The following is a 27,024-nucleotide window of genomic DNA, read 5'->3' as shown; positions in this document are numbered from 1 at the left end:
TCTAACCATATGTCTTCCAATTCAAATCTCCCTGCTAAGTTGATGCAGTTTAATTTTAACACGTACGTTTTTCACCAGTAATTCATGGTCTCTTCTGTAATCTGCATCCATGGAGAAAAGTGAAGGTCAATTATGACATAATGGCAACATACCTGTGTGCATCATTTTGCTTTGTACTAAATCTTGTATTTTTTTAAAAAGAGTATCTGTTCTTGTTTTGTTTTGTTGTTTTCGTTTTGAGGAGTCAGCAGGGCCATGGTAAGGTCTTTTGGATGTCAGGATTTAATTTGCATCCTTGATTAAATGGGGAAAAAAAACCAAAATCAAACTGATATCTGAAATATTTTCTCATGAATATAATATTTGGTATACCAAATGTGTCATCTATTTTATTATTGTTATGGTGGATCAGATTGTCAGCCACATGTTTAAACTAGATTTGACATTTTTATCCATAGCCTTTCCCAGGGTCCTGGGGGAGGCAGATGGTGTTTGATGATGTTTATTGTTATTATTGCAATATGACTGCTATTTTTGCCTCCAGCAAAAGTCCCATTTTATCCAGTAGTTGGTCATTAATGGACAGGAAGTATAGTTATGCCTTGCCATACAACTGTTTGTTTAGTGGTTCAAGTTAGAATAGAACAGAACAGAACAGAATTTTTTATTGGCCAAGTGTGATTGGACGCACAAGGAATTTGTCTTGGTACAAATGCTCTCAGTATACATGAAAGAAAAGATACATTCGTCAAGAGTCAAGAATCATAAGTTACAACATTTAATTACAATGGTATTGGAAAAAAATGACTAACCGGTCCTAACATATAGGACTTTTGCAGCATCCCTCTAGTGACATGATCAAAATTTGGGCACTTGGCAAAGCATGTATTTATGACAGTTGCAGTGTCCTGGGGTCATGTGATCACCTTTTGCAACCTTCCTAGCAGCTTCCAAAAAGCAAAATCAGTGGGGAAAGCTGATGTGCGTCTTGACCACATGGTTCACTTAAGAGCCAAAGTGATTTGCTTGGGGAAAAAAAAGGTCAATGTTGATGTTACCTAATTGGATAATGAAATATCTGCAAACAGGCAACCAAGTTCAGATAGATCCAATGATCAACAATGGGCTCTATCCAACAGAATGAACTTCAACGTGGAGAAAAGCAAGATTTTACTCCTGGGCAGGAAAAACCAAAGGTACAAGTACAGATTAGGTGAAATCTGGCTAAAAATCAGTAACTGTGAGAGGGATCTTGTAGTCCTAGTGAATGAGCATTTAAATATGAGCCATGGTGTGCGGCAGCAGCTAAAAGAGCTGATACAATCCTTGGTTGTATAAACAGAGGCATGGAATCAAAATCACGTGAACTATTAGTACCACTTTATAAAGCCTTAGAATACTGCATCCAGTTTTGAGTACTAGATTATAAAAAAGATGTTGAGACTTTGGAAAAAGTGCAAAGAACTAAGATGATTAAAGGCCTGGAGACATATGAAGAATGATCACAGGATTTGGGTTTGACAAGTCTAGAGAAATTAAAGAGGCGGGATCAACTTATTTTTCAAAGCCTCGAGGGCAGGACAAGAAACAATGGATGGACACTAATCAAAGAGAGAAGCAACCTGGAATTCAGGAGAAACTTCCTAACAGTGAGAACAATTAACCAATGGAACAGCTTGCCTTCAGAAGTTGTGGGTGCTGCATCACTGGAGGTTTTTAAGAAGACACTGGACAGTCACTTGTCTGAAATGGGTCTTGACCAGGAGTGTGGACTAGAAGACCTCCACGGTCCCTTCCTCTATTCCTATTGATTGATTGATTGACATCACAGTTCTACCTTGAGCTATATACCATCTCTTCTATTAAAACTGTATGTATAAAAAAAGAATTTCAAATGTGGAAATTCCAAGAAGAAGCAGAAGAAAAATGTTTCACAAACACAGATGCTAACATCTTTTTTTTTTATTGAGTGATGGTAGAAGAAGCCATTGTGTTTTCTCACCAAGTTTAATATAAATATGAAATTTAATAATACAGGAAAAGCATGAAGAGCATGGCTTCTGGAATTTTTTCCCCAACTTCTTTGCAAATTAGTGATCATGTTTTCTTCTGTGAAATGAAGTAATGGCTGGCATCGGTGTAGGTATATTTACTTTTTTTTTTTTCGAGGACTAATCGTGATACTAATAGGACTGGTTCTACATAAGTTGCCTCTGTATGTATCTTATTTTTCCCTCATGTTGTTTCTATGTGTATTTACGTGTGTGTGTAAAGGAAAGCACAAAGTAGATTACATATGCTCCATTTTTTCTTATGTATACCGGAAATAGGGGATATAACAGAGCACCTGGCAGCATTTCAAGATGCAATGGAGATTCCCCTCCCCCCAAATGCTTTTCTCTGCAATCTGCAACCAGATCTCAATCCCAATTTCAAAGTCTTTCTTTTGCCACGCCAAATTTGATTTTCTTCTGTTCTATTCAGGAAATTATTCTATTGTTAGAGAGGTAGAGGGAAATTGGATTCTGAGCCACATTACAGTGTGTAATTTCTTTTTCACCATTCTGTTGGACACATGCCAGCATTCAAAAGAGGAAGAGACCATCAAGAAAGAGAACAGAGAGATAAACTGGAATGTAAGGAGTCAGAAAGATTAAAGCTCAGAATGAAATTGTGGAAGATTGCCAAGGACAAAAAATGGGCTTCTTCAGTTATAGTCAAAAAATTTTTTTTAAAAAAAACATACATACCAATTGCTCAATAGACACCATAAAATATTAGCAGAGATAAAAGAATCACAATCGTTAAACAACTCTCGCCACTCCCCGTTGCTGTGCTGGCTGATTGTGGTGGTGGAAGAGGAGTGTTCCTTGGAAGGATGATGATGCAGAACAGCAATTGAACCCCAAGATACATCCAGATCTCTATTGGTTAGCACCCAGTGGTGGGCTGCTGCTGGTTCGGACCGGTTCTAGCGAGCTGGTAGTTCTGACCATTAGCTGGAACCACTCTATCCTGTCCTATATTTCCTTCTTTCTGGCTCAGCTGAGTTGCGTGGCACAACTGATTGCCACACCTCAGCTGTTCTACTTACCAGGGCTGCCCTAGAAGGTAAGCAACTGAGCTTCAAATTGCTGTATTTTGAATGCTGTGCAAAGCGTGCGCCCACAGAACTGGTTGTTAAACCAGTTGCAGCCCACCACTGGTAGCACCTATAGAGGAAGATGGTGGAGGTGGTTACCACTCTAGTGAGGAAAGCAAAGGCATGATTTCATACTGTACAGGAAAAGGCATAATAAAACACTCTGTACTTTATCATGAAAAACACATTGATAAACATTATAAAGTAATTGATAGTATAGTGATGAGGGACCCCTAAATTTGAAAACACTGAACATGCTACTGAGGAGGAGTTGAGGCTCTTTCACAATACTAATGGAGTTTATGACATAGGAAGATTAAAGCCTTTGAGATATCTAGTTGCTGATGTTACCCAAGAGGAAAAGAAAACCTCAAGCTGCAAGGGCAGAAATCCAGCGGGAATATGAACCGCAAGAAACATAAACATGAGGAAGCTCAACATAGTAAAAGATAAAATGAACCAACTACACACTGACATTTTAGGCATCAGCAAACTGAAAGGGACATCAATTGGGCACTTTCACTCAGAAGATTAGCCCATTTACTATTCAGAGCTTTAAAAAAAAGGAAGGGCATTGCTTTCATTATTCAGAAAGAATATAGCAAAGACGGGGTTTGGGTACAGTGCAGTGAATGACTGAATAACAACAGTTAGACTTCATGAACTATTAATATGAGAGTTATTCAAGTTTAAACTCTACTGGTGCAGAAGAGGAAATTGTTGAGTTATATTGTCAAGGTCAATCTGAAATTGAGAGAACTTGCAAGGAAGATGTACTGCTTGCAGCTGGAAACCGGAATGCCAAAGTTGCAAATATTAAGCAGCAAAATGTACTTGATTCATACAGTATATCTTAGAAACTGAAATGAAGCAGGAGAATGAAATCGATTTTTGCCAATCCAATATATTGTGGAAAGGGATGAAGAGACAGGGTTGAATCTCAAGACTGATAATATTCCCTGAAATATGTTTTAAGTCTATTAGTTCTCCAGGCCCAAATTAGTTATAACTTAACAAACTGAAGAAGTCTTCTGATGGTCTGTTTAACCCAAACTGAATCATTTTTGTAAAAAGCTGGAGAACGGAGGACAAGTCAAATTATTGAAGGAGTTCCAATCTTTAAAAAGAGGATCAAGGGAGCTATCAATCAGTCTGCCTGACATGGTTATCTGAGAAGTTTTTAGAATAATACATAAAGCAATTGACCAGCAAGTGCTTTGAAAATATTGAGATGGTTCTTAAAAGTCAGCATCAGGTTGCCATGAACAAGTCTTTCAGTTACATTGTGATCCTGAATTTCTTAATCATATGTGATAACATAATGGACATCACATACTTGAATTTTAATAAACCAGTTGACAAAAAAACCATGCTAATGACATGCTGATTAGCAAGTACCTAACCATGGATAATTTTTTAATACAATATTATGTGAACACACAAATAGCTAGATAACGGAGACCAATATGGTACAATGGCTTACATATTTGACAAGAAGATCCTGTTCTAATCCATCCCCAGCTACTAGATGACTTGGGTTAGTGTCACTCTCAGCTGAATATGTTTCATAGAGTTGCTTGTAAGATAAAATTGAAGAAAAATCTTGAGCTCCCTGTGGAAAGGTGAGATATGCATCTCACAAATGCAAATTTTAAAATGCTCAACAGTTCTCTCAATTAATAAGCATAAATAATGAGGCAGGGGATTTGTTCCTGGGCCAATTGTCATTTAATATTTTCACTAATAATTTAGATGAAGAAGTGGAAAGAATGCTGTGTGTAATTGATTGTTCAAGATTTCTTTATTATTCCAAATGTCAGGTCACAGAATAATGAACAAGTTATAGGAAAGCAGATACTGGTAGAAGGCTTGCTTCTTCTTCCTCAGCTGAAGCCTTCAAGGAGGCCATCAAAGGAAACCTGGGTAAAGTACATTGCAGTAATCTATCCACAAACAGATGAGATTATGGGGAATCCCAAGCAATTATGCACCATTTAAAATTGACAAAGCAACCACTAATCATGGTCTTCATCTAACTGACAGTCACTGTGAGTTTAGGAGGATCCATAGATCTCATACCTGCTGTATCAAGAGAAGTGCCTCCTCAGCCAGAGTTATCACTGGAGCAAGCAAATCTGATCAATTCTGCACTATCTTGAAATGGTTCGATTTCAGCTTACTTGTTTATTCTCATCCGCAGCCTAACAGCTTTCCAGTGTTAAATCAGAATTTTCAACTTTTTCCCAACCCAGGGTAGCCGTATGCATTGATTTTGTTCAGCATACCCTCTTTACCATAGGCTGATCAGCAATGTGGTTTTTGGCCAAACAATTGGAAAATAAGTGTTGATATGGGACCACAACCAAGGTGGTATTCAGCAGGTTCTGACTAGTTCTGGAGAACCGGTAGCGGAAATTTTGAATATTTCGGAGAACCAGTAGTGGAAATTTTGAATAGTTTGGAAAACTGGTAGTGGAAATTTTGAGTAGTTCAGAATACCACCTCTGACTGGCTCAGCCCCCATCTATTCTGTGCCTCCTGAGGCCCAGATGATCAGCTGGGTCTTCTTTTGTTGCCCTGCACAGGAGAATGGAGCTGGAAAGCAGGTTAGTGGGGTGTGGGGGGGGAATGGGGATTTTACAGTAATCTTCCCCTGCCACGCCCACCAAGCCACACCCACAGAACCGGGAGTAAAAAAATTTGAATTTCACCACTGGACCACAAGGCATTTAGAGGGTGAAATTATTCTATTTCTCTCTTTAAACTACCCCAAAATGACTCTCCCTCCACCCCAAAAACCCCAAATTGCCACTATTCAGCCTCTCTGACCACATGACACTTGGATCCTTTACAATCTATTCATATGAAGAATGAATTATGGCCCACAGCTCAAAAAAGTTGACTAGTCCAGATATATAGTGTAGTACTATCATCCCCACACATCCTAAATTCTGACAAATATATTCTTCATGATCATTATTCCTGAATATAACTGTGATACAGTACTACTTTAGGATTCCTTTTTCTGTCCTAAAAACTCATAAAAATTAAGTTAATTAAGCTTGGCTTTATTGAGTTTTTATTAGTGTTTACATTCTTGTACAGTTGCAACTTCTGTTAATTAAATTATGTTCAATTGTTTGCTCTCTGTCTAAAAGTACTGTGTACAGTTTTTATGTTGGTATGTTTTTTCAAACTGCGTGATTCCAGTTGTAATAATCATTTTGTAAACTTTCAGTGTTAACCAAGCAAATATGGAGGCGAAAAATATTCCACCAGCCTAGTGTTATCTCAGGTTCTCCTTAAAACGTAGCAGAAATATTGGAGGAAAGTGACTATATTATGCTGACATTTTTAAAGGGAAATTAGAACTGAGTGTAGTTCATTTCACAGACAAATATATGATAATGAGATCTCATGGAAAAAGTTAATGTGAAAAGTTGCCCCAGGTAAGTGGGGGTTCTTAAAGAATGAGATATTAAATGTATAATCACTGACATTTCCAAGAATCAGAATGTAGCACCACAAAGAAGCCAGTCTGGCTACTGAAAGCCAATCTGGCTACAGTTTGGACCCTTGTGTAGTATCACCTAGAAATCTTAGAGAACTGGGGAAATACTGGAAATAATGTCGCTATCTTTAAAAAAGACAAAAAGGAAATTATAGAGAACTACAGAGCAGTCAATCTGACCATCAGTAGTTGGGAAGATAGCTGATTACAGTTTAGAGACTGATCTGTAATCTCTTTAAAACAGTGTCAATTATCAAACATCAGCATCAATGTTGTTTCTCTGTATCATATAATATATGTGGGCATATGCATAATGTTTATTTATTTTGTCATGTTTATGGTGACCCTTTGAGAGCTGTATGCAATGAAATTTCATTTTAATGTATGCCGATTAGTGTATATTCAAAGTGACAATAAAGTTATTCTTCTTTCTTCCAGCTTGCCATAAAGAAATCTTGCCACATTAATGTTACCTTCTTTTGACTGGGCAACTTCCTTTATGATATTGTATAAAGCAGGGCTGTCAAACTCACGGTGGAGCAGATGCGTCACACACTGGCAACACCCATGCCCAGCTTAGCAAAGGGAAAAAGTCATAATATGTCATGTGGTGACGCGAGTTTGACACTTCTGGTGTAGAGGAAATGCTATCGACATAATATATCTTGATTTCAATGAAGCGTTAAATAGTGCCCCACAACATGCCAATTAGCTAGTTGATTACTTTGAGCTGTATGGTACCACACGTTAAGAAGGATTCAGGGAAATTGGAAGAAATTTAGAAAAGGACAAAGCAGATGATCGGAGGATTACAAACTACTAGTCTAAATAGAGACCAAGAAGATGGATATGTTTGACCTTGAGAAAAAAACAATTGAAGAAGCAATATGATAGTATTCTTTAAACAGCTGAAAGGTATCATATTGAAAAAATTCAAGAGTTTCCTCTTTCTCTCAGAGTGCAGAAGACAAAATAATGGAGTGAAGTTAAGTTAAATATTCAGATTGAATGTTGAGGAAAGAAACTTCTTAATAGTAAGACTAATTCAACTATGGAATTTATTATCCACATCGTAGGTGATCTACTCTTCAATGGACTTATTCAAATGGACATTAGGTATCAATCTATTAAGGATACTTTAATTTGGATTCCTACAATTAGGGAGTTGAATTCAGTAGCCCATATAACCCCTCCTGGCTAATAAACAGCACAGTAAACACTATAGTAACATCTGCCCTTACAGTTATTGATGTTTTTGAAAACAAAAATGCTAGAAGATGAAGTATAGATTAATTCATAAAAAGCTATGATGAGAAAAGTACCATATTTGGTACAGAATGGATTAATTCCACAACTTTGTGCACCCCTCTAAAGTCAACTAGTTGTGAGCGTCATTTCAAAAATACTTTTCCCAAAATTGTCTTGGCAATATTAAGACAAAATTGGAAGATATTTTTGTTGTTGTTGAGAGCATCTTTTTCTCTTGAGATTAGTTCACTATAATTATTAAACATTTTGAAAGAAAGAAATTCCAGATGTCAACACTTTGAATTAGTACCATTTATCACAGGATAGCATGAATAAAACAGGTTAGTATTTTGATGAGAGAGCCACAATGAGAATTATATTTTAAAAGACAAATTGCAATAATGTTGTTTTAAGATAACAATTGATATAAAAGGTGACAATATAGAATGTGCTGAATGGTGTCATATGAGTGATACTTTCATGACCCATTCAACATTTTTAATAACATGAACAATAACTTGTTAATAAATATTGATAATTCAAATTAGACACTTCAAAAGGAGTGTTTCACAATGATTACACGAATGTTTGAATTAATCAACTGTAGAAGTTGAAATACTTGTGAGTATTTGAAACTTTAGCCAGTGCACAATGAACTATAATAACTTACATTTCATATTTTCTGAAGCTCCAAAGAGTGGGTTTTTTTCCTATTCAACAAAATTTCCCATGTGGCAAACTTTTAAATTACAACTCCTAGAATTCTTAACCAGTTCTTTCACCAAATTTGGAGGTAAAGAATTGGGGGGGGGGGTGTTTCTGGCCTAAATAGCTTGAAACCAAATTCAATTGAAGTTTTCAAATAAATTCTCCTAGTTTGAGGGGCGGGATTTTGCTATACAGTATTTCTGTGTGATCAGTGTAGAGGAAGACAGATAAAAACTGTATCAGCTGTCCCCAAAATATTCGATAGGGCACCTAATTGGGAAAGCTGCAGTTATCTTGAACTTTTGGGAGATGGTACTATTAAATAATTAAATATTCTGAACTTCGCATTCTGTGTTAGGTACTTTCTCCTTTCCCATTTTTTCTCTCTTCCCAGATTAATCATTCTCTCAGAAACTCATCAAATACATATTAAATATTGGTTACAGATATAGAGCCATGTCTTGAATGAAAAAAGAATTAAACATCTTTCTCAACAAATTCTCAAATGGATGTGGGGTTGATTATAAGCAAACCCAAAGGGCTGCTTTAAAAAAAAAACTGTCTGGCTTGTACAGGCAAAGCAGGAACATTATCATGACCTGCTCACACTCTGCTCATTGCTTTGATCTTGGAGAAGGGAGGAAGAGACGCTGCCTACAGAGCAATGAGACGAGAGGGATGAGCTTATGGTTGCTTAACAGTCGGAAGGAAGGACTCACTCTAATTGATCAAGTTTGTACCCTCAGACTTGCAAGATTCTCTTAATGCAGCCTTAACAATAAGCAGGAGTGGCTTTCCTGGCTGGTTTACCTGGGAAAGCTGACAGTATCAAACGAAGAGCCTTTAATTTTATCTTTCAGTTCCAACACAAAATAATGTATTTTCAAGAAGATTAAATAATATAATTAATTTGAATGCCTAGATTGGTATTGGCTTCTATAGGTAATACTGGAATAACAAAAAATGTTACATCTACACTGATAGAATATATTTCATGAATGAATTTTTGTGACTCTAGTCTGCATGGCAAACCACATACACCATACATTAAAAGTGATGCCTACATCTATTATTCAAGTTTCCTCAACTTGGCCCTTTAAAAAAACAAAAGAAAAACTTAGGAAAAGTACGTGAATTTAATAGGCAGATGTGGGGTTTTCCATTTTTCTAGTAGTTTCTGAATTAACACTTGAAACATCCCCCAAAGTTGGAGAAGTAACTGAAGCAAAGAAATATTTGTTCCAGAAAGATAGCTGTTTCTTTATGCTAGGTTTATTTATGTTTTTTGCATTATGCTAAAGTCTTACAATCTCTCTTTGTATGGACAAGTTAAGAAATTGGATGTTTACTCTCCTCTCAGTTATTTCACAATGCTATACATTTTTATTGCAATCCTCTTGCGCTCTATAATGTTTATGCACTCTTTCTAATTTCTTTCAAGAGACTCTGGCAGGGGGAACTGCATTTATAGCATACCACTGCCATCTTGTGGATTATCTGGAGCATATATTTTTATTTTTAACCAATTTGCAAGTTGTCATTTGTCCATCTTGCAATTTCTTTTTTTTCTTCATCAACACCCAATGTTTACATTTGTATCTTACAATTTAACCTTAAATGAAAGGGAAGATGTAATCTATTTTAAAATAAAGTTTGATTTTGTTTATTTCCTGTGCTTTATCATCAACAGGGTTTGGAGGTGGAAGGGCTCAATCTTCTTGTCACATGCCTCTAAAAGAAATGGCACTATTGAATATTTTCTTCCTTTTTAACATTAATTTCTTTTTATTGTGTCTTTTATTTGTTTGTTTTCCATTTTCAAATTTAGTAAAAAGTTATATACCTTCTTAATTAGAATTCAACATTGTTTGATCAAAGAGTGTTTGTCCTTTATAAAAGCCATACTTTTTCATATCTGAATCTTATCTAGACTGTATTTGCAATTGAGGCTACCATGATAGTATGATGCCCTTCAAGGTCTTCAAGCTCTTGTTTTGATTTTAATTTCCCTTCAATATCCAAAATGTCTTTACATGCCACAATTTTTCAAATTTCACCAGATTTGGGTATGTAAATGCTTCCATCATTGAGAGCCATTCTTGGATTTTCAAGTATATTTTAGGCTTCATTTTTTCCCATGTGGATATTAGTGAGTTCCTTATATAGTGATTTTGAAAATATCTGTGGATTTTATTCTTCTCATACCATAGGAAGGCATGTCATCCCAGTTGTAAGTCATGTCCTTGTATAACAATGTCTTGTGCCTAAGAGTTATGCATTCTTTTAAACATGTTACCATACACTTGATAATATAAGAACCAATCTGGTAGTCTAAATCTTCCATTTTCTTTAGATTCTTATAACATTTTCAATTTTATTCTGGGATAGTATGATTTCTTAATTGCCTGAAAAGCAACCCGAGGAATAAAGCCTCTTGTCTTAAGCACATCTCAGGTAGGAAATGAACTTCAGGTGATATGCCTCCTAGATCAGGGGTCACCAACCTTTTGGACCTCAGGGACCACCAAACTCATAATTTTAAATCCCAGGGACCACTAACCGGTTTTGTGGGTGTGGCCTAATTTGTGGGTGTGGCTTGATGGTCATGTGACTGGCTGGGCATGGCTTGTATGTAAATATTATAAATATTGATATAAATATTGAACTTTTTATTAAAAAAGCAACTTTCACCCAAAATCAGGCAAAGCAGGCAGGCAGATTGAGTTGCTCACAGAATCATTCAGTAATCTATCTATCTGCCATCAGCTAGCTCAGTCTCTCAAATTTCCTTGCCGTGAGACTGTACTGAATAATAGAACATTCCTAGGGGCGGTTCAGCTGTGCTTAAAAGCAGAGCCAAAGATCTAAAGACTAGCTAGAAAGCAAGAAATCCAACCATTTCCTGCTTCCTAGCTAATCTAAATCTCCCGGCACAGCAGAACAGCTGATGGTCGGAAAAAAGAAAAATAGCAATTTAGCAGGCAAGTTTGCTGGGTAAGGAGCGAGTAGGCGGGGAGGGTTCCCGCAGGCCATGTTGGCAGCGCAGCCTTGTGTTTCTGCGCAACCTAGATTAATTGCTTGGGGGGGTGCTCTGGGGGTCAGATTTCTCTGCAGCCCACCAAAATTTTCTCACAGCCCACCAGTGGGCCGCAGCCCACCAATTGGAGACCACTGTCCTAGATAGTTGTTAGATAGTTGTTACCAAACCACTACCTCAAAACAGAAGGCAGGTCCAGGATATAAAAACAAAGTAGTTTGTATTATTCCATTCTTTTCTGCACTCAAAAAAGTTACAAATCCATCTTACTGATTGGATAAGACAGGAAAAATATAAGTCATGTTGCAGCAGAATTTGTAAACGCTGTTAATGTGGCAGGTAACTGAAGCAACTACCAGGTCGACCTACAGTAATGCAGTGGTGAATATCAGTTGTTATGCTAGATGAATGGACACATTTTGGGAAGCTGCCTCTCACTGCTTTGACTGTTCCCTGGAGCTACATGCTAAATAAAAGCGTGCATACTATTTAGCTTGCAATTAAACATTTTCCTTAAGCGGTTGGCAGCGCAGTAACTGATAATTACCACAAACAACATTTTGAAAAAAGTCATATTATGCTTGTTTATGTAGGATCACTCTTGGCATAATAACAAGCTATCATTGCTGTAAATGTACATATGATTTGAGTACACCTTAATGTATTCACTAGGCTCAATTAATCCATGGGAAAATTAAAATGAGTTACTTTAATCTTCCTAAATTATCAAAGGAGTTTAAAACTTCAGGGTACATTTACCAAGTCTCTATGCCTTGCTTTAGACACATCTTTTTTATAATTATTTAAACTGCCTGAAGTCACAGGCGACTCCATCTTTTAACTTATGCCTAGTTTTTAAGGAGCAAAATATTTCTCACTTCCCTCCCCCCAGCCCACTTGAGCTATTGCTTGTAATATTCTTACAACAGCTCTTCTCATTGGTGGAGTTTTAGCTGTTAAATAAATACACCCTTTTAGCTAGGAAGCTGTCAGGAATATCAACAACTTAGTATGGATGTTGTTTATTTTCTTGAAAAGAAAGAAAAAAATGAAGGTTAGCATTTTCATTAAACAGGTGTCTATCAATGTTACTGCAGTCTTGAAGTAAACAGCGGCAGAATTAGTGTTATAGACAAAAATGTCAAAACACTAGATTATTATAAGATTGTGGGTTTTTTTCCCCAAAAAAGGTCTTGATTGACAAAGTTGAAAAAGAGCTTTGTTAATTGTCCAATGGCAATACTGTGCTAGATAGGTCAATGGTTATATTTGGTACAAGATAGATCCAGATGTTCTGTAAGCTATTTTCTTAATAGTTTCTATATAGCATTTGTCAGGAAATTATAGTGCAAAGTATAAATATTTCTTGTAAAAGAATAAAGTGCTGGTATTCTTTGAGTCTTCATTCATCTTTAGCACTAACTCAGTGTTTTTCAAACTTGCCATCTTTAAAATGTGAGGACCTCAACCGCCAGCAACCTGGCTGGGAAGTTCTGGGAATTAAAGTCCACACATCTTAAAGTTGCCAAGTCTGAAAAACATTAACCTAATCGTAATCCAATTCAAATGGCAACTTCCCTTTCATAATTGTTTGCAACCACAAGCTTTGATGATGAGGGGACATTTGAGTTTGAAGTATGACTAGGGTACAATCCCTAGCTTCTGTACTGACATTTTCATGAGTATGATGATAAAATTGCATTGGAGTCAAGCAAACTATTTTTCCATGGGTGGGGAAAATACAGGTAGTCCTTGTTTAACAACCGTTCACAGTTATGTCAAGAATGAAAAACTAAATATATAGACAATCCTTGACTTTACAACCTTTGTGGGTCTGTAAAGCAAAGAAAACCTGAACTAATAAGTACAGTCACAGTTTCACTTAATGACCACTTTACTTAAAGACTGAGCTGCCTGTCCAGGTAACAGAATCTTGAAAGCCTACCAAAGTAATTCTCACACACAATTGCTGAAATTACTTTCTCACAACCCTCTCCCCTTGGGCCCAAGACTCTCTTCTGTAACCGACCGTGATTTCTGCGCCCTCCATAATCCCCAGGTCTGTTAGACACTCAATCACACCTTCTAAAAGAAGGCAACTGCTTACGGCAACTTTTGCCAAGTTTCCAATCTCCCTTTTCGTACAAAAGTAGTTGAAAAGGTGGCAGCAAAGTAGTTAGAGAAGACGAATTCTTTAGATTCTGTCCAGCGAAGATTTGGATCTGATCAGAGGACAGGAGCTGTTGTCAATCAAATCCCACACAGTTGTTAAGCATGAGATCACATGATTGCCATTTGTGACTTCCTGCTGGCTTCCCCATTGACTTTGCTTGTCATAAACCATCAGTGAGGGTCACAGATGGCAATCATGTAACCATATGATGCTGCAACTATTCTAAGTGTGAGCCAGTTGCCAAGCACCTGAATTGCAATCATGTCCCTGTGGGGATGCTCCGGAGGCCACAACAGTGAAGACTCATTGTAAGTCCCCCTTGTTCAGCGTTGTTGTAACTTTCAATAATCGCTGAACAAATGAGGACTACTCCTATATTTTCATGGAAGCATGAATTTTGTTTTCTCAAAGTCTTCTCTCATGTCAAAGCACTATTTTTCTTTTTCCGATAAATGAAACATATGCACAATGGGTTTTGGCTACATGCTTATTTAAGACATTTGAGAAAAAAATCAGTGAAGAAATTTGATTTTTGTGGTGATAGTAATAACACTTTAGAGGAATTACTTTGAATGGGTCTATTCCTGGTTTCTTGCAAGTAAAATGGTACCTGCACTGCTCAGGAGAAAACATGGAGATTGGATAAGACAAAGATGGAGGTTTTCTTCAAAGAAAGGATCTACTGGATGGGGAAGGTTGAGGTAGACAGGAAAGTAGAGACAGAAACTGATACAAACCATTAGGAGCAAGAAACAAATAGTTCTAGGTTTTAAAAAATGCTTTAAAAAATTAAAGGACAAAAAGAAGAGTGTTTAAAGCACAGCTGAAGATCTGTGACTAAGAGCATGTTCTTGCTTCCTCAGTGATAATTTTTCCATTTGTTTTAAATTATAAGGCTAGTAAGGTGAACTTTAGCTTTACACCTTACTATTTACCTAGAGAATACATATGCTGGACTGGGAAGCTGAAAAATATTTCCAGAGGAAAGCCATGCCAAATCAGCCCCAACCTATTGTGAAGAGGACTGCACAGATGTGCTCCTGTAATTACCAGGATTTATGTCCAACTCAACCAGGTTTCTTCCTTCATATTCACAACATTAAGAAGCCCCCTGAATAGCTTGAACTTTGGTCAGGTGAGGTTTCTCCTTCCCAGGAATTATAGTTCAGGAACAGTGCTTGATAATGTAACTGTCTTCCTCAGATGGCATGTACTTGCCATCCTCTTGACTTTGTGGCTGAATTTGTTTGAAAAAGGCCTGTTTTACTTGCTCTTGTTTGTCAGGAAAAGAGAGACATGTTGGAGGTACCCATGTGACAGGAAATTCTGCCTGTTGTGCTTGTTTTCTGAGCAGAGTGCATGTTATATTCTTGCTTTTGATAAGATGTCAGGACTGTGATTTGCAGCACAAATGGAAGACAAGGGATTATGTCTGTATCTTTAAAAATAAACACCAGTGTCTTGTTTGAATGAGTCATACATTTGCCTGGCTCCTCGCCAGAATTGTGAAGTGCTTATAATGCTCCTGGTGTTATGAAGTTTGCTGATCTGGCTGTCAGCCAAACATATGTAATATTCGTTCTGATAACACGGTTGTTTGTCTTTTGAAAGGAACGGCTGCTATTCCAAGGTTTCTTTGTGCGCACTAGAGTTTAAATACTTGAATAGCTCTCCATCTTTAATGCTGAGGAAATGGAAAGATTACCGCAAAGCACTTTTCTTTAAAAGGAATTTGCAACTGATTTATAAATTATTTTTAATGTGTAAAAAAGTCTTTGATAAATAAATAAAATTATTGTATATGCCTTTAAGGTTATACGGAGCTTAAATAGTATATAGGTCATGGGAGGTTTATTTTTCTACATCAGAGGTGTTAAACTCACCTCATTGTGACTCCCCCCGCTATAATGAGGGTGGGCGTAGCCAGCGGGTGATGCATCTGGCCCACGGGCCACGAGTTTGACACCACTGCTCTACATAGTCAAAGATAGTCATAGTCAAAGATAGATAACTGACAAATAGCAAATATCAGTCCATTTCTAGAATAATCAAAGAATACCAAACACCAGCCCTATATTAAGTAGCTCCCAATTGTAGATTCAGTTAAAACTGTGGGCCAGCTCCAATTTACAGGAACATGAAATGCTTGGAAACATTGAAAAGGACATTGATTCAGACTTATGCTAAGATACTAGTTGTTTCATTTATCAGCCTCTTGGGTATGTGTTAATGTACTTAAGTTATTGACAGTAGGTAGTTTTTAGGACATTTGTATTCATCTTTTGTTTCAGAAGAAGTGGTGGTATAAATAAGTTGGATATTAATTAAATCTTGAGATCGAGTGGTTTAAAATAGAGACCACAATTAGGAGAAGTCAGCTGTCCTGTCATATGTAATTAAGCAATAAAAAAAATGCCTACAATGTTGGTAAGTTAAGTATATTATGTTCTGGTTGATTTGCAGGGTTCTTGGGTGTATGTAATTTATTTATTTATTTTTTACAAAGAAGAGAATAAAACAATAGTATTGCATGAAATGAGCAAGGGAGAGAGTAAGGAGGAAAAGGAAATCAGGCGTGAATAGCAGACACATGCTGGCATTTTTTGTTTTGGTTGTAGTTTTTTGTTCGGTTTTATTTTGTTTTTGCAGCAGAGTTTTTTTTTTCTCAGGCTATCAATCAACTTTTCACCACTTCCTGCAACAGCAGGTCTGCAATAAATCCCGCTGTAACTGATTGGGTTTCATTTCCTCTGCCAAAGTCTACTAACCTGCGAGGCATGACACAGTGACACCAGAGCGAGCAGCTGATAATGTAATACACAACTCCTGTGAGGCAAAAGTTAAAAGTGCTTGTTCTCTCAGCCGAATGATTTTAAAGATCTTTATATTCTAGTTCCCAGGAGGGATAATTACTCAGTATAACACAGAGAGCATTTCTTAATCTCCTGAAGGAATTTTATTTAAAAGTGTGTGGAAAGGACAGAGACAACTGGATGGCGTGGGGCTTTCTTTCCCTTTTAATGTTCTCAGTCTTTTCTAAATTAAGTTCATTCCAGGGGGCAATGCAGCCTCTGAAAACATGTTCCAGCAGAATGTTCAACCCCAATTATAAGACTATTAAGAGAAAGGTGGTAGCTCAGCAGCTAAGTGTGGAGAGCACATGCTAGGTTCAAATTCCTGATGCTGCCACTTAAAAGAATATGAGGTACCAGAGCCTGGAGAAACAGTTGTTGCAGACCTGGAAAATTGGTAGAGATAATGATGATAATTATGCTGAAGGATCTGCCCTTGCTCTTCTATATTCCCTAAATATTATCTCTAAAAAATATTTAAAACCAGTCAAATAGCATTGAATTCTCTAGAGTCTTTAAGAAAAAAAAATGACACATTAAAATTTCAATTCAATTTCCCTTAATCCAATTACCACATTTGTTCCTAATTAGCTATAGAGACAAGGTATTTAAATAACTGTGCAGACTGTGCGTTTTATTTAACAAGCAGGTGGCTTTCATAAAATGGGGAAAGCTTCTAGAAGAAACAATTCTCACTTGCATCTGCTCATCTATACAATTGTCATGCCTTCAAACATACCATTCATGCCACACTGACAGGGAGAGATGCTAATTGTGACTGTGTTGTTCCTACCCATTGAGAGTGATAAAGAGGCAAGCGCCATTTCTTTTTTTAATTTGAACAGTTTGCATGTGTCTATATTCACAGGCTTTTACCAAAGCAGTGCCAGGACCGAAATGAATGTGACCAAAAATGTAAACAGGAAAAGGGGGAAATACATTCCCAAGCCTGCACAAAAATAAAGATGTCATTTGCCCAAAGTATTACAAATTAACATTCTTTGGGAGCCCTTTAAGAAGCATATTTCCATGTCCTCTAATTGCTCTGTGCTTTTTAAAGGAGGCTGAAGAATTTTAATTTATAATGAAATCTTTCTTCCTTTCCTTGGAATTCCTGGATTCCATTTCCCACCACGAGCAGCCATTTATAGCAATACCACTTGGACTTATATACTGCTATATATATTGCTATATATATATATGGGGCAACTTGGTTCATGTGGTAAGACACTGGGCCTGCGCACCGCTGAGGTCAGCAGCTCGGTGGTTTGATTCCTGTGAGTGAATAAACTATGTAGGGACAAGAAAGGAGCCTATCCTGAATGCATACTAGTATTTAAGCGTCCCGCAGGTAAAGAAAACCCTGCCCAAAAGATTCACAAAGGCGGTCAGCCACCTTGGTGATCCCTGGTTAACACGTACCATATGCTAAATAAATAAATAATAACTGCTTTATAGTGCTTTACATTTCACTCTAAGCAGTTTATAGAGTCAGCATATTGCCCCTAACAATCTGGATCCTCATTTTACTGACCTCGGAAGGATGGAAAGCCGGTGAGAATTGAACTGCTGGCAGTCAGCAGAATTAGCCTGCAGTACTGCATTCTAATCACTGCACCACCATAACTCTTATTCATTTTTTTCCTTTGCTGTCTGAAAATTAGAGATGCCCAGATTGGTTGCTGGGCTAGTTGATGTGGGAATGGAAATCCCTTGTTAATTTTTGGTACTGTGAGTTGATATTGGAAGACTAGAGTTTACATTTGCTGAGTGAATAATGGTCTTGGCACAGATTGCTTCCACCAATAAAGGTGCTTAAATGTGCTATCTGGATCCATTTCAGCTGGACTTTCAACCAGGATAACTGCTGCGATGCCTTGATTGAAATTCGGTGGGATAAATGCAGACTTGCTAATTCTCCCAAACTGTTCACGACTTTTGTTATTATGGCTATCCTTCAAGATTATCAGGAAGGATTGGATATTGAGCACAATGGTGTAGTTTTACTATATAAGCCTGGATTTCTGACCTCTAATATCCCACAAGGTTCTAACTTGTTCCTCTTGATCTGGGCTGTCAGACTCCCAGCCAGATGCATCATGCGTTGGCCACGCCAACACCTGGTTTAGCAAAGGGAGAAACACATCCCAATACGTCACATGGTGCCAATGTGAGTTTGACACCCTTGGTCTTGATATTCAATAGCTACATGAAACACTAATGGTGATCATTCAGAACTTGGAATGATCTGCTTCTATTTTCCAGCTACTCTTAAGGAAGCATTGTCTAAGTTCAGTGACACATGGATGAAAGAGAACAAGCTACCATTTAATCCAGACAAGACTGCCATTGTCAGTAGAGAGCTGATTTAGGATTAAAGTTCAAACAGCCATGCATTCTTCTGAAAGAAATTTTTATACTGTATTCACTCGGAAAATGCAACTTGATCTTCAGCTGTCATTGAATTTACAGGAATCATGTGAAGCTTGTATAATAGGGTGTTAGGCATTTGTTGCCAGGACCCTCTCAAGCATAATTTGAAGTGGTGATATTGACCTTTCTGGTAACAAAGCATTCAAGAATTACCTCTCTCTCTTTCAGGAAACAGAAAAATCTGTAAACCTGCATCTGTTTAATCAGGCTTGTAATTGTTAAATTGATTTCAGTGGGGGAGGGGTGTATGTATATGGATGGATGGATAGATAGATAGATAGATAGATAGATAGATAGATAGATAGATAGATAGACAGATAGACAGACAGACAGACAGACAGACAGACGCATCCTTCAGTCTCAAAAGACTATGGTATCGTGCTCTGAAAAGAGGTCCTAAAACAGCATCTAGCATGGCTAAAAAGGCCAATTCGAGAGTGGCAATCGCTTCCACACTGAGGACAGATACAGTCTGTCCCCTGTCCAGCCCCCAGATTTCTCTGGTTCTGGGACAGCCTGCCGAACAAGTGTCTCTTCAAATTGGAGAAGGCCATGCTGTGCCTTTAGCCTCCAAGCTGAACGATCAGAGGTGGAGGTTTCCCAGCTGTTGATATCCATTCCCAAGGCCTTTAGATCCCTCTTGAAGATATCCTTATATCACAGCTGTGGTCTCCCTCTAGGGCGCTTTCCCTGCACTAATTCTTGATACAGGAGGTCTTTCAGAATCCGCACATCAGCCATCCTCATTACATGCCCAAAGCAGCGTAGATTTCAATAGTATATACATGGTAGAAATTCCAGCACATTCCAAGACTGCGCTGTTTGGAACTTTGTCATGCCAGGTGATGCCAAGAATATGTCAGAGACAGCACATATGAAAGGTGTTCAACTTTCTCTCCTGCCATGTGTAAAAGGTCGAAGACCCACTGCAGTACAAGTGCTCAAAACACAGGCTCTATAGACCTGAATCTTTGTATCTATTTATTTTAATTTATTTATTTGTTTAAATGTTGTTGGCTATCATGAGTAAATAGATGTAGCATAGTCTCCATTGGTTTATAGGCTGCTGGATAGTATCAGGAATTGATTTTAGAATATTTGGGGAAGGGAGGTGACTGTGAGGGTTCAAATCAAAACTCCAAGGCAGGGTTCTTCAAAGTATAGATTTATTGGGCATGTCATATTGGCACAGCTGGTGATAACCTGAATCTGAAGTCCCCTGGGTTTTCCCCACCCAATTCAAAGTCCACAGTGCTCCCCTCCCATTACACACAACCGTCACATGCCCCAATCAGGTCTCTCTCCCCATTCCGGATGCCTCCCATCCATCCCCTCCAGGTGCTGTCGAGAGTATCCTTGGTTCACAGAAGAAAGAATGTTATTTTGGCTACATATTCCCCTCAGCTATCTCTACTCCCCCTTCCCTTTCTCACAGCTCCAACCAGCCTTGCTGTGACAATCCTGAAGATGCTTAAAGATGGCTCCAGGGTTGACAGGGATTTTTTCCCCCTCATATTTTAGAAATACCTTTGCAGTTTGTTGAATTCATATTTCTCCAGATTACAGATCAATGCAGCCTTTTATTATCCACATGGTTTAAGGGAAAATGGTATGGGATTAACCTACCCCACTCATTCCAGTGGAAAGGGTCTACTTCAGATTCCTTCAGCCAAAGAATTTCAACTAGAAGGATCCAGAAGAAGAGCCTTTTGGAATAGTCTCGCCTTAGAGATGAGATCTCCCCACACATTAATGGCTTTCTGGAAGAGCCTAAAAATTCATCTTTAGCTTTTGGCCTGGGACACTGACAGGAACCCACTATATTGAGGGTGGCTGATGAGATAGAGAAAAAGCTCTCTCAAGCTGACCATTATCTTGTTTTTTAATGTTTAGCTTTTTATTCTATTTTAATTGTTTTTTGCACTTTTTAGCTTTTGCCACATTGTAAAAATTGCCCAGAGTCATTGTATTGGTGTGATGTACAACGTAGAAATCCAATAAATAAAAATAATTAAATAAAATTAATACAGTGACTAGAGCCTGAAAAGCATTTTATAAAGACCTGCTAGCCAGCAATTCTGCAGCTAGGACATGCAGAAGTCACCCTCTCCCAGCTGATACCCACCCATTTCAGAGAGATGTTTAATCCTGAAAATATGATTTCATCATTGATCCTGATTAAGCAGTGGGAAGGGGTGGTACTTTATATTTTATTCTTCCAACTATCCTGACGCAGCCGAGATCTCTTGTCCTATTTAACTGTTCTGGTTAACGCTGTCCCCAAAAACCTTGTTTTTATTTCAAAGGCTGTGAGTTATGTGCATTCACATCCTGTAATGAGTCCCAAACAGTTTATGAATATCCAACAGAAGTCTGCCACAGTCTTTCGGGATAAAGTTGATAAGCACCCACCTTTGAAATGCTGCCAACGACTAAATTGCCAATTAGCTGTACAAGGCCAAATGGAGCATAAAGTCAACATGGAGCTTCAGATTTTAAACCGACCAGAACAAACAAAGTTGCTTCCTGCAAAGTTTCATGTCCCTTTGCTCCTCCTTTACGTCTTATGGAAGGGCCAATCATCTCCAAACCTTACTCCCAAGTCGCCCCTTTTGTCTTAACTATTCTTGCCTTCTGGCAGCTCTGTGCAAGCGTGCACTAGGAACAGGCTCCCCTTGTTCCTCTGCCTCGCTGATGTCAGATTCTGGAAGCTCCAGAGTCAGCACATAATTCTCAGATGGCTCTGGCCCCATCTCTTTGTCGGATGCAGATCCCTTGTCTGAGCCCTCTCCAGGATTGGCCCATTTTCCTCCCCACTGTCTGACTCTGCTGTCAGCTCCGCAGGCCGCCGGCAGACCACAACATTAACATTTACATGAAGCAGTTGATAGAGGTCATCTTTAGACATGGTGTGAGACATCATCATTATGCATCATACTTCATTTCACATTGCTTACTTCACATCAGGTGAAATAAGCAATGCTATTGATATCCTGTCTTGGTATCAACTTGAGGATTTAGATGGGGGACAAGAGGCTTCAGCTCAACAGCGGCAGCTTTTAGGGCCATCATCACTTGAGAGTTTACTATCCTTAGTTTTGAGTGGGGTAGCATAGCTCCAGAACAGCCTTGGTGCACAATCTGGTGACCCTTATGGAACTTGTAACTCATGTCTGATGAGCAAATGGCAGTCATGTCTGAAAAGAACTTCGCACAACTTTAGGTTGTATGACAGTTACTCTTATTTCTAGACCAGAAGACCCTGCACTCAGTCACTCATGCCCTTGTCACCTTCCACATGTACTAATGTAACATGATGTACATGGGACTGGCTTTGAAGAGCATCTGTAGACTCCAGCTGGTGTAAAATGAATGATGTGGGAACTTGGATCAGTACACTTTACACCTCTATGTTATGCTAGCTGTATTGGTTAACAGTTTGTTTCTAAGTTCAAGTCATGGTGCTGGTAATTACCGCTAAAGCCCTATATAGCTGGATTATTTGAGGGACCGCCTCTCTCCAATCACCTCTACCTGCCCCATCAGATTTAACTCAAAAGGGCATGTTGGTGATCCCATCCAGGATGGAGTATTGCCTGATAGGATCCAAGAAGAGAGCCTTTTCTGCACTGGCACCCAACTCCGCAACATCGTTCTCCCTGAGATCAGATCGGCCCCAACTTTCTGGACCTCTAGAAAGATCTCAAGTGATGACTTCGTCACCAGGTCTGGGGAGGCCTGATAAAGTGGGGTGTGGAGCCTGTAGAGGGGCTGTATTGCTACTTTGAAAATGAGTTCATCGTCCTGCAAATTATGCTTTTTACAATAATGGGTTGTATTATTTTTAAGTTTAAAATGAATTTTCCTGCTTTTTTGTTATTTCATTCTATTGTTTTTGTGTTTTTATCTTTGTACACCACCCAGAGGTACGTGTGGCTATATAAACACATCAAGTACAAAAATAAAACTAGTCTGCAGGATATGTGTTTATCAGAGGAATGATGGGAAGGGAGAGAGGAAGAGAAGCTTGGCTCCATCCACCCATTGTCCACTGCCAAGCTTAACAATTGGGCAGCTGTTAAAGGAGTCTCCAGTCATTAATGCTTTCATCCCGCTGAAGAATGTTGTCCACTCTTTCATCCCATCAGTACTGAATTTACTGAGGAATGTTAGCAATGGTGGGATTAAGAGGAAAGGTGCTTTTATAAATCAGGTAGACAAAAAGACCAAGAAGCATGATTGACGTTTAGTTGATGAATAATCAGAAAATCTACTCATGGGAGCGCTTGTTATTTATTGTCTTGTGTATAAGTTTGCATTGGTTTAGTCACTTTTGCATTCGTGTCATTCAGAACACCGGATGTTTTTTTATCTTCCCTTCCACAGGTCAAAGAAGTTGGCAGCGCTCGCTGAATGTGTGCAGAAAGCAGAGCTGAGTAAGGAGGACTTGGGTCTCGAATTAAATGAGCTAGAAACAGCTGCACTTCTGGTACACGAGGAAGAGAAAGAGTTAAAAGCAACTGACGCAGACAATTCTGAGCAGCAGCTGCCGCCTCCCTCTCAAGAAGAAACCAGTGAATTCGAGGATTCGGGCAGCACTTCATCATACGAGACAGAAGTCTCTGATTCGGATGAACAAGAGTCCTCAGCCAGTGAAGATGGGAAAATAAATCCTTCACAATGCACACTCCTAGAGGAAAGGACAGTCCCACTTATTGACAATAATGGATTAAGGCAAGACACGGGCACTTTGACACTGGAGGGTAGTAATGAAAAATCAAAGCTTTCTGTACGGTCTACTTCTGTTTCGGGAGAACTGATAGAGGAATTAGAAAAGCAAATGCAGGCAGCAGTAAGGCTGACAGAGATGCCTGAAACTGCACCTTCTCTAAGGGATGATGGCCAGGACTGCAGCAGCTCTTCGCAAGAGATGGGAACCAACTGCACAGCACAGCCTGGAGGATCCTAATTACAAGGAACATTTTACCAGATGGATCCTAACGAAAAGGAAAATTTCTTGGAGGTGATTCCGAAGTTTTGGGTATTACAGATGAAGCTTCTTAGACAATAATTAGGTAGAATTTGTTAATACATGCAAGCAAAACTATATTTTTTAAAAAATATGGGTGTCCCTCATCAAGATCTTCATGAGATAAAGGTGTTCTAAATATATAACTGTAATCCAGTCTAATTTAATTTTGATACCTAAGATAAGATTTTTCTATATTCTTAGCATTACAATAGTTTAATTGCATTAGGAAAGTATAAAATATGGAAAAAAGTTACTGGTTTCTGGAAAAAAAGTATGCTTAACTATTTTTGTATTTTAAAATTTTGTTAACAGCTTAATATCTTGTTTAGTTTGAGGTGCTTGTGCCTGAGTAGAAGTAAAAAGCATTGTAGTTTCCAGATATTTGCATGTAGTATCTTTGACATTCAAGTTGATTTCTATATGCAGCATATTCAATACCTGTTCAGATGAATGGTAATAATATTTCCCATTACTGAATTTTGTGGAATTTACTGGGACTTACAGCAGGCAGTGATGGGAAAGAGATTGGTTCAGTTAATATCTTACTATGAACCGATCTAAATTCAATTCTTTAAACAATACACAAGTTGGAATCCAGATATCTCAATATTTATTTTTATGCAAATTATGCAATGTAATTGTCTTATCAAAAATCAAACATAAATTAGGTTGTGTGTGTATGCTTAGATGTATCTTAGAGTGTGTATGATATATATTGAAATATTTTATTGTGATCATTCACCACCACAGGGGAAATCATTATGCGGGTATCTGAGACTGAATCAACAAAGTTGGGATAGTTAGGAGAAATACATGTAAACATTAGTGACTAAAATCAATATTAAAAACAGCTATTTGTTTTAGCTACTCATGTGTGACAAAAAAGAGAAGGAATTGGTATGTATTCCCTTTGGATATATAGTCAAAAATTCCCACCTTATCTTATATATATTTGGATGAATGAGAATTGTAAGTACAAATAAGTTCATACCAATCTTTGCTAAAAATATAAAAATAAGATTAGGAAACTTAAAAACTAGGATGGGGGGATCAAAACTCATGGAGAGTAAAATTGATAGATTTCTATCCATAAAAATCCTCATTTGTGAGATGTGACTATATTTGGCAATATTATTTTAGAACAGCTGATTATTAAACATAGATTGTAGATTATCTTTATGCTACTGATCTGATCTATGACTCAGCTGGAGAACATGTGATTTGCTGGCTAAAATGCAGATCTAAACTGTAGGAAATAATATCATTGTAATTAGGCCAGTGGCTTAATAAAAGATAGGTGTAATTGAAGAGCAGTGATGAGCATTTTTCATTTAGGGCTATATGCTCCAATCGTGTTCTCTTTTTTGCATTCTTTGCTTCTAATAGGCAAAGCTGCATTTTTTTTTCATTTGCATCCAAGATGCACAATATGCATGTCTGTATTCATACTTTGGCATCCTGATTTTTTCATATTATTTGCAATTTTTCACAATGTATCTCCACAGTGATCAGTGATAATGTAATAAACTACACAGAAAATGCACCTAAGGCACCAGCTGGGTCAATATGTTTAGTTTGTGCAAATTTGAGAATAAAACTGTGGAGGTATCATGTATACGATTGTTCAAGCACTGGCACTCCTATGGCAAAAGGTAAGTGGCCCATTATTCATTTTCAGCCCGCGATTTTGTGACAGGCAATGAAGTGTGCTTTCTCATTGAGAATTGACTGCTATATTGATGAAAATATAACATCCTTTATTCCACCCTTTTCTTACATAATCAAAATCCTTACTTCAGTCTGACTTTGTTATGACTTTAGAGGTTGACTTTTTCACCCACACTCCTGATATTTAGGATTGTTCACTCCTCAGAGAAAACAACAGCTTTCACTTTATGTTTTAGAAATATATGAAATTTCAGGTCTAGCTTTTGTCTGAATTATGCTCCAGGCATGGCATAAGGCTGCATCTGAAAACATAAAATTATGTTCAGTTTGTTTCCTTAAAACATCAACATTAGAATGTGCTTCTCTACATAATCAGTAACAGTTATGCTATGAGATCATAGCAACACTCCTTCCACATAAGCCCCAATATTAGTTTAACATAAATATTTTTTTAAAAGAATGCACACATCAGAATCCCTTCAAAACCCCATCAAATCTTATTTCTGTGTGGCTTTTAACCACCCTACTATCCATTACCACAGCCCTCTCAGGTATCAGACAATTGTCAATCTTTGTTTTAGGTTACTGCTTTTCTTTCCAAATATATTCATTTATTATACCGTATTTATAAAAGTACTTAAAAGGAAAAAAACATGCTTTCCTTTATGATGATGCCAGTTCCTATTTGTGGGGCAGATATTCCTACTCAGGTCATCTTCATGCTCTCCCACAACAGTTGCATGAGATGATTGTTTACTGGTATTTATTAATGTAAACTATGAGCATTCTTAGCAACACCTGATATATAACAGGTTGATTTCCCCTTGATCACAAAATAGCTACACAAATCCAGAAACATCCACAAATCCAGCTGCTTCCAAGGATTGCTGACAGAGCTACATGCACATGTGTACTCAGTCCAAATCTCATGTTCTTCCTCAAAGTGCTGTCAAACCCCAAAGCTTCTTAACAAAAATTAAAGTCTTGTGGCACCTAATTTATGATCATTTAAATCAGACATGTCAAACTCAAGGTCCTTGGGCCAGATACAGCCCATAATATGGTTAGATCTAGTCCAGCTGTTGCCAACCAGTGGGCCGCAGCCCACTAGTGGGCCATGGAAAAATTTTGGTGGGCTGCAGAAAAAATGGCCCCCAAAAGCAATTAATCTGGGCTGCTCAGTTCTCTTGCATCCCGGCTCTTCGAGCGACCCTGGAGTC

At 38.0% G+C, this 27,024-nt stretch overlaps 1 protein-coding gene across 1 annotated transcript in view; it reads left to right on the top strand.

The window, feature by feature from the left end:
• The window catches only part of SHQ1 (SHQ1, H/ACA ribonucleoprotein assembly factor), a 90,703-nt gene extending 65,259 nt beyond the window's left edge, over nt 1–25,444 (top strand). Inside the window, exon 12 of the mRNA XM_026722435.2 lies at nt 23,491–25,444. Within this exon, the coding sequence (XP_026578220.1) occupies nt 23,491–24,073 (583 nt within the window). The 3' untranslated portion in view covers nt 24,074–25,444. The remainder of the gene's footprint in view (nt 1–23,490) is intronic.
• Nucleotides 25,445–27,024: the final 1,580 nt, after the last annotated feature.

Source organism: Pseudonaja textilis, chromosome 2 (assembly GCF_049901715.1).
Source record: "Pseudonaja textilis isolate UNSWEBS1 chromosome 2, rPseTex1.2, whole genome shotgun sequence".
Taxonomy (NCBI): domain Eukaryota; kingdom Metazoa; phylum Chordata; class Lepidosauria; order Squamata; family Elapidae; genus Pseudonaja; species Pseudonaja textilis.
Note: the sequence above shows the minus strand (reverse complement) of the source record. Positions and strands in the feature narration are given on the sequence as shown.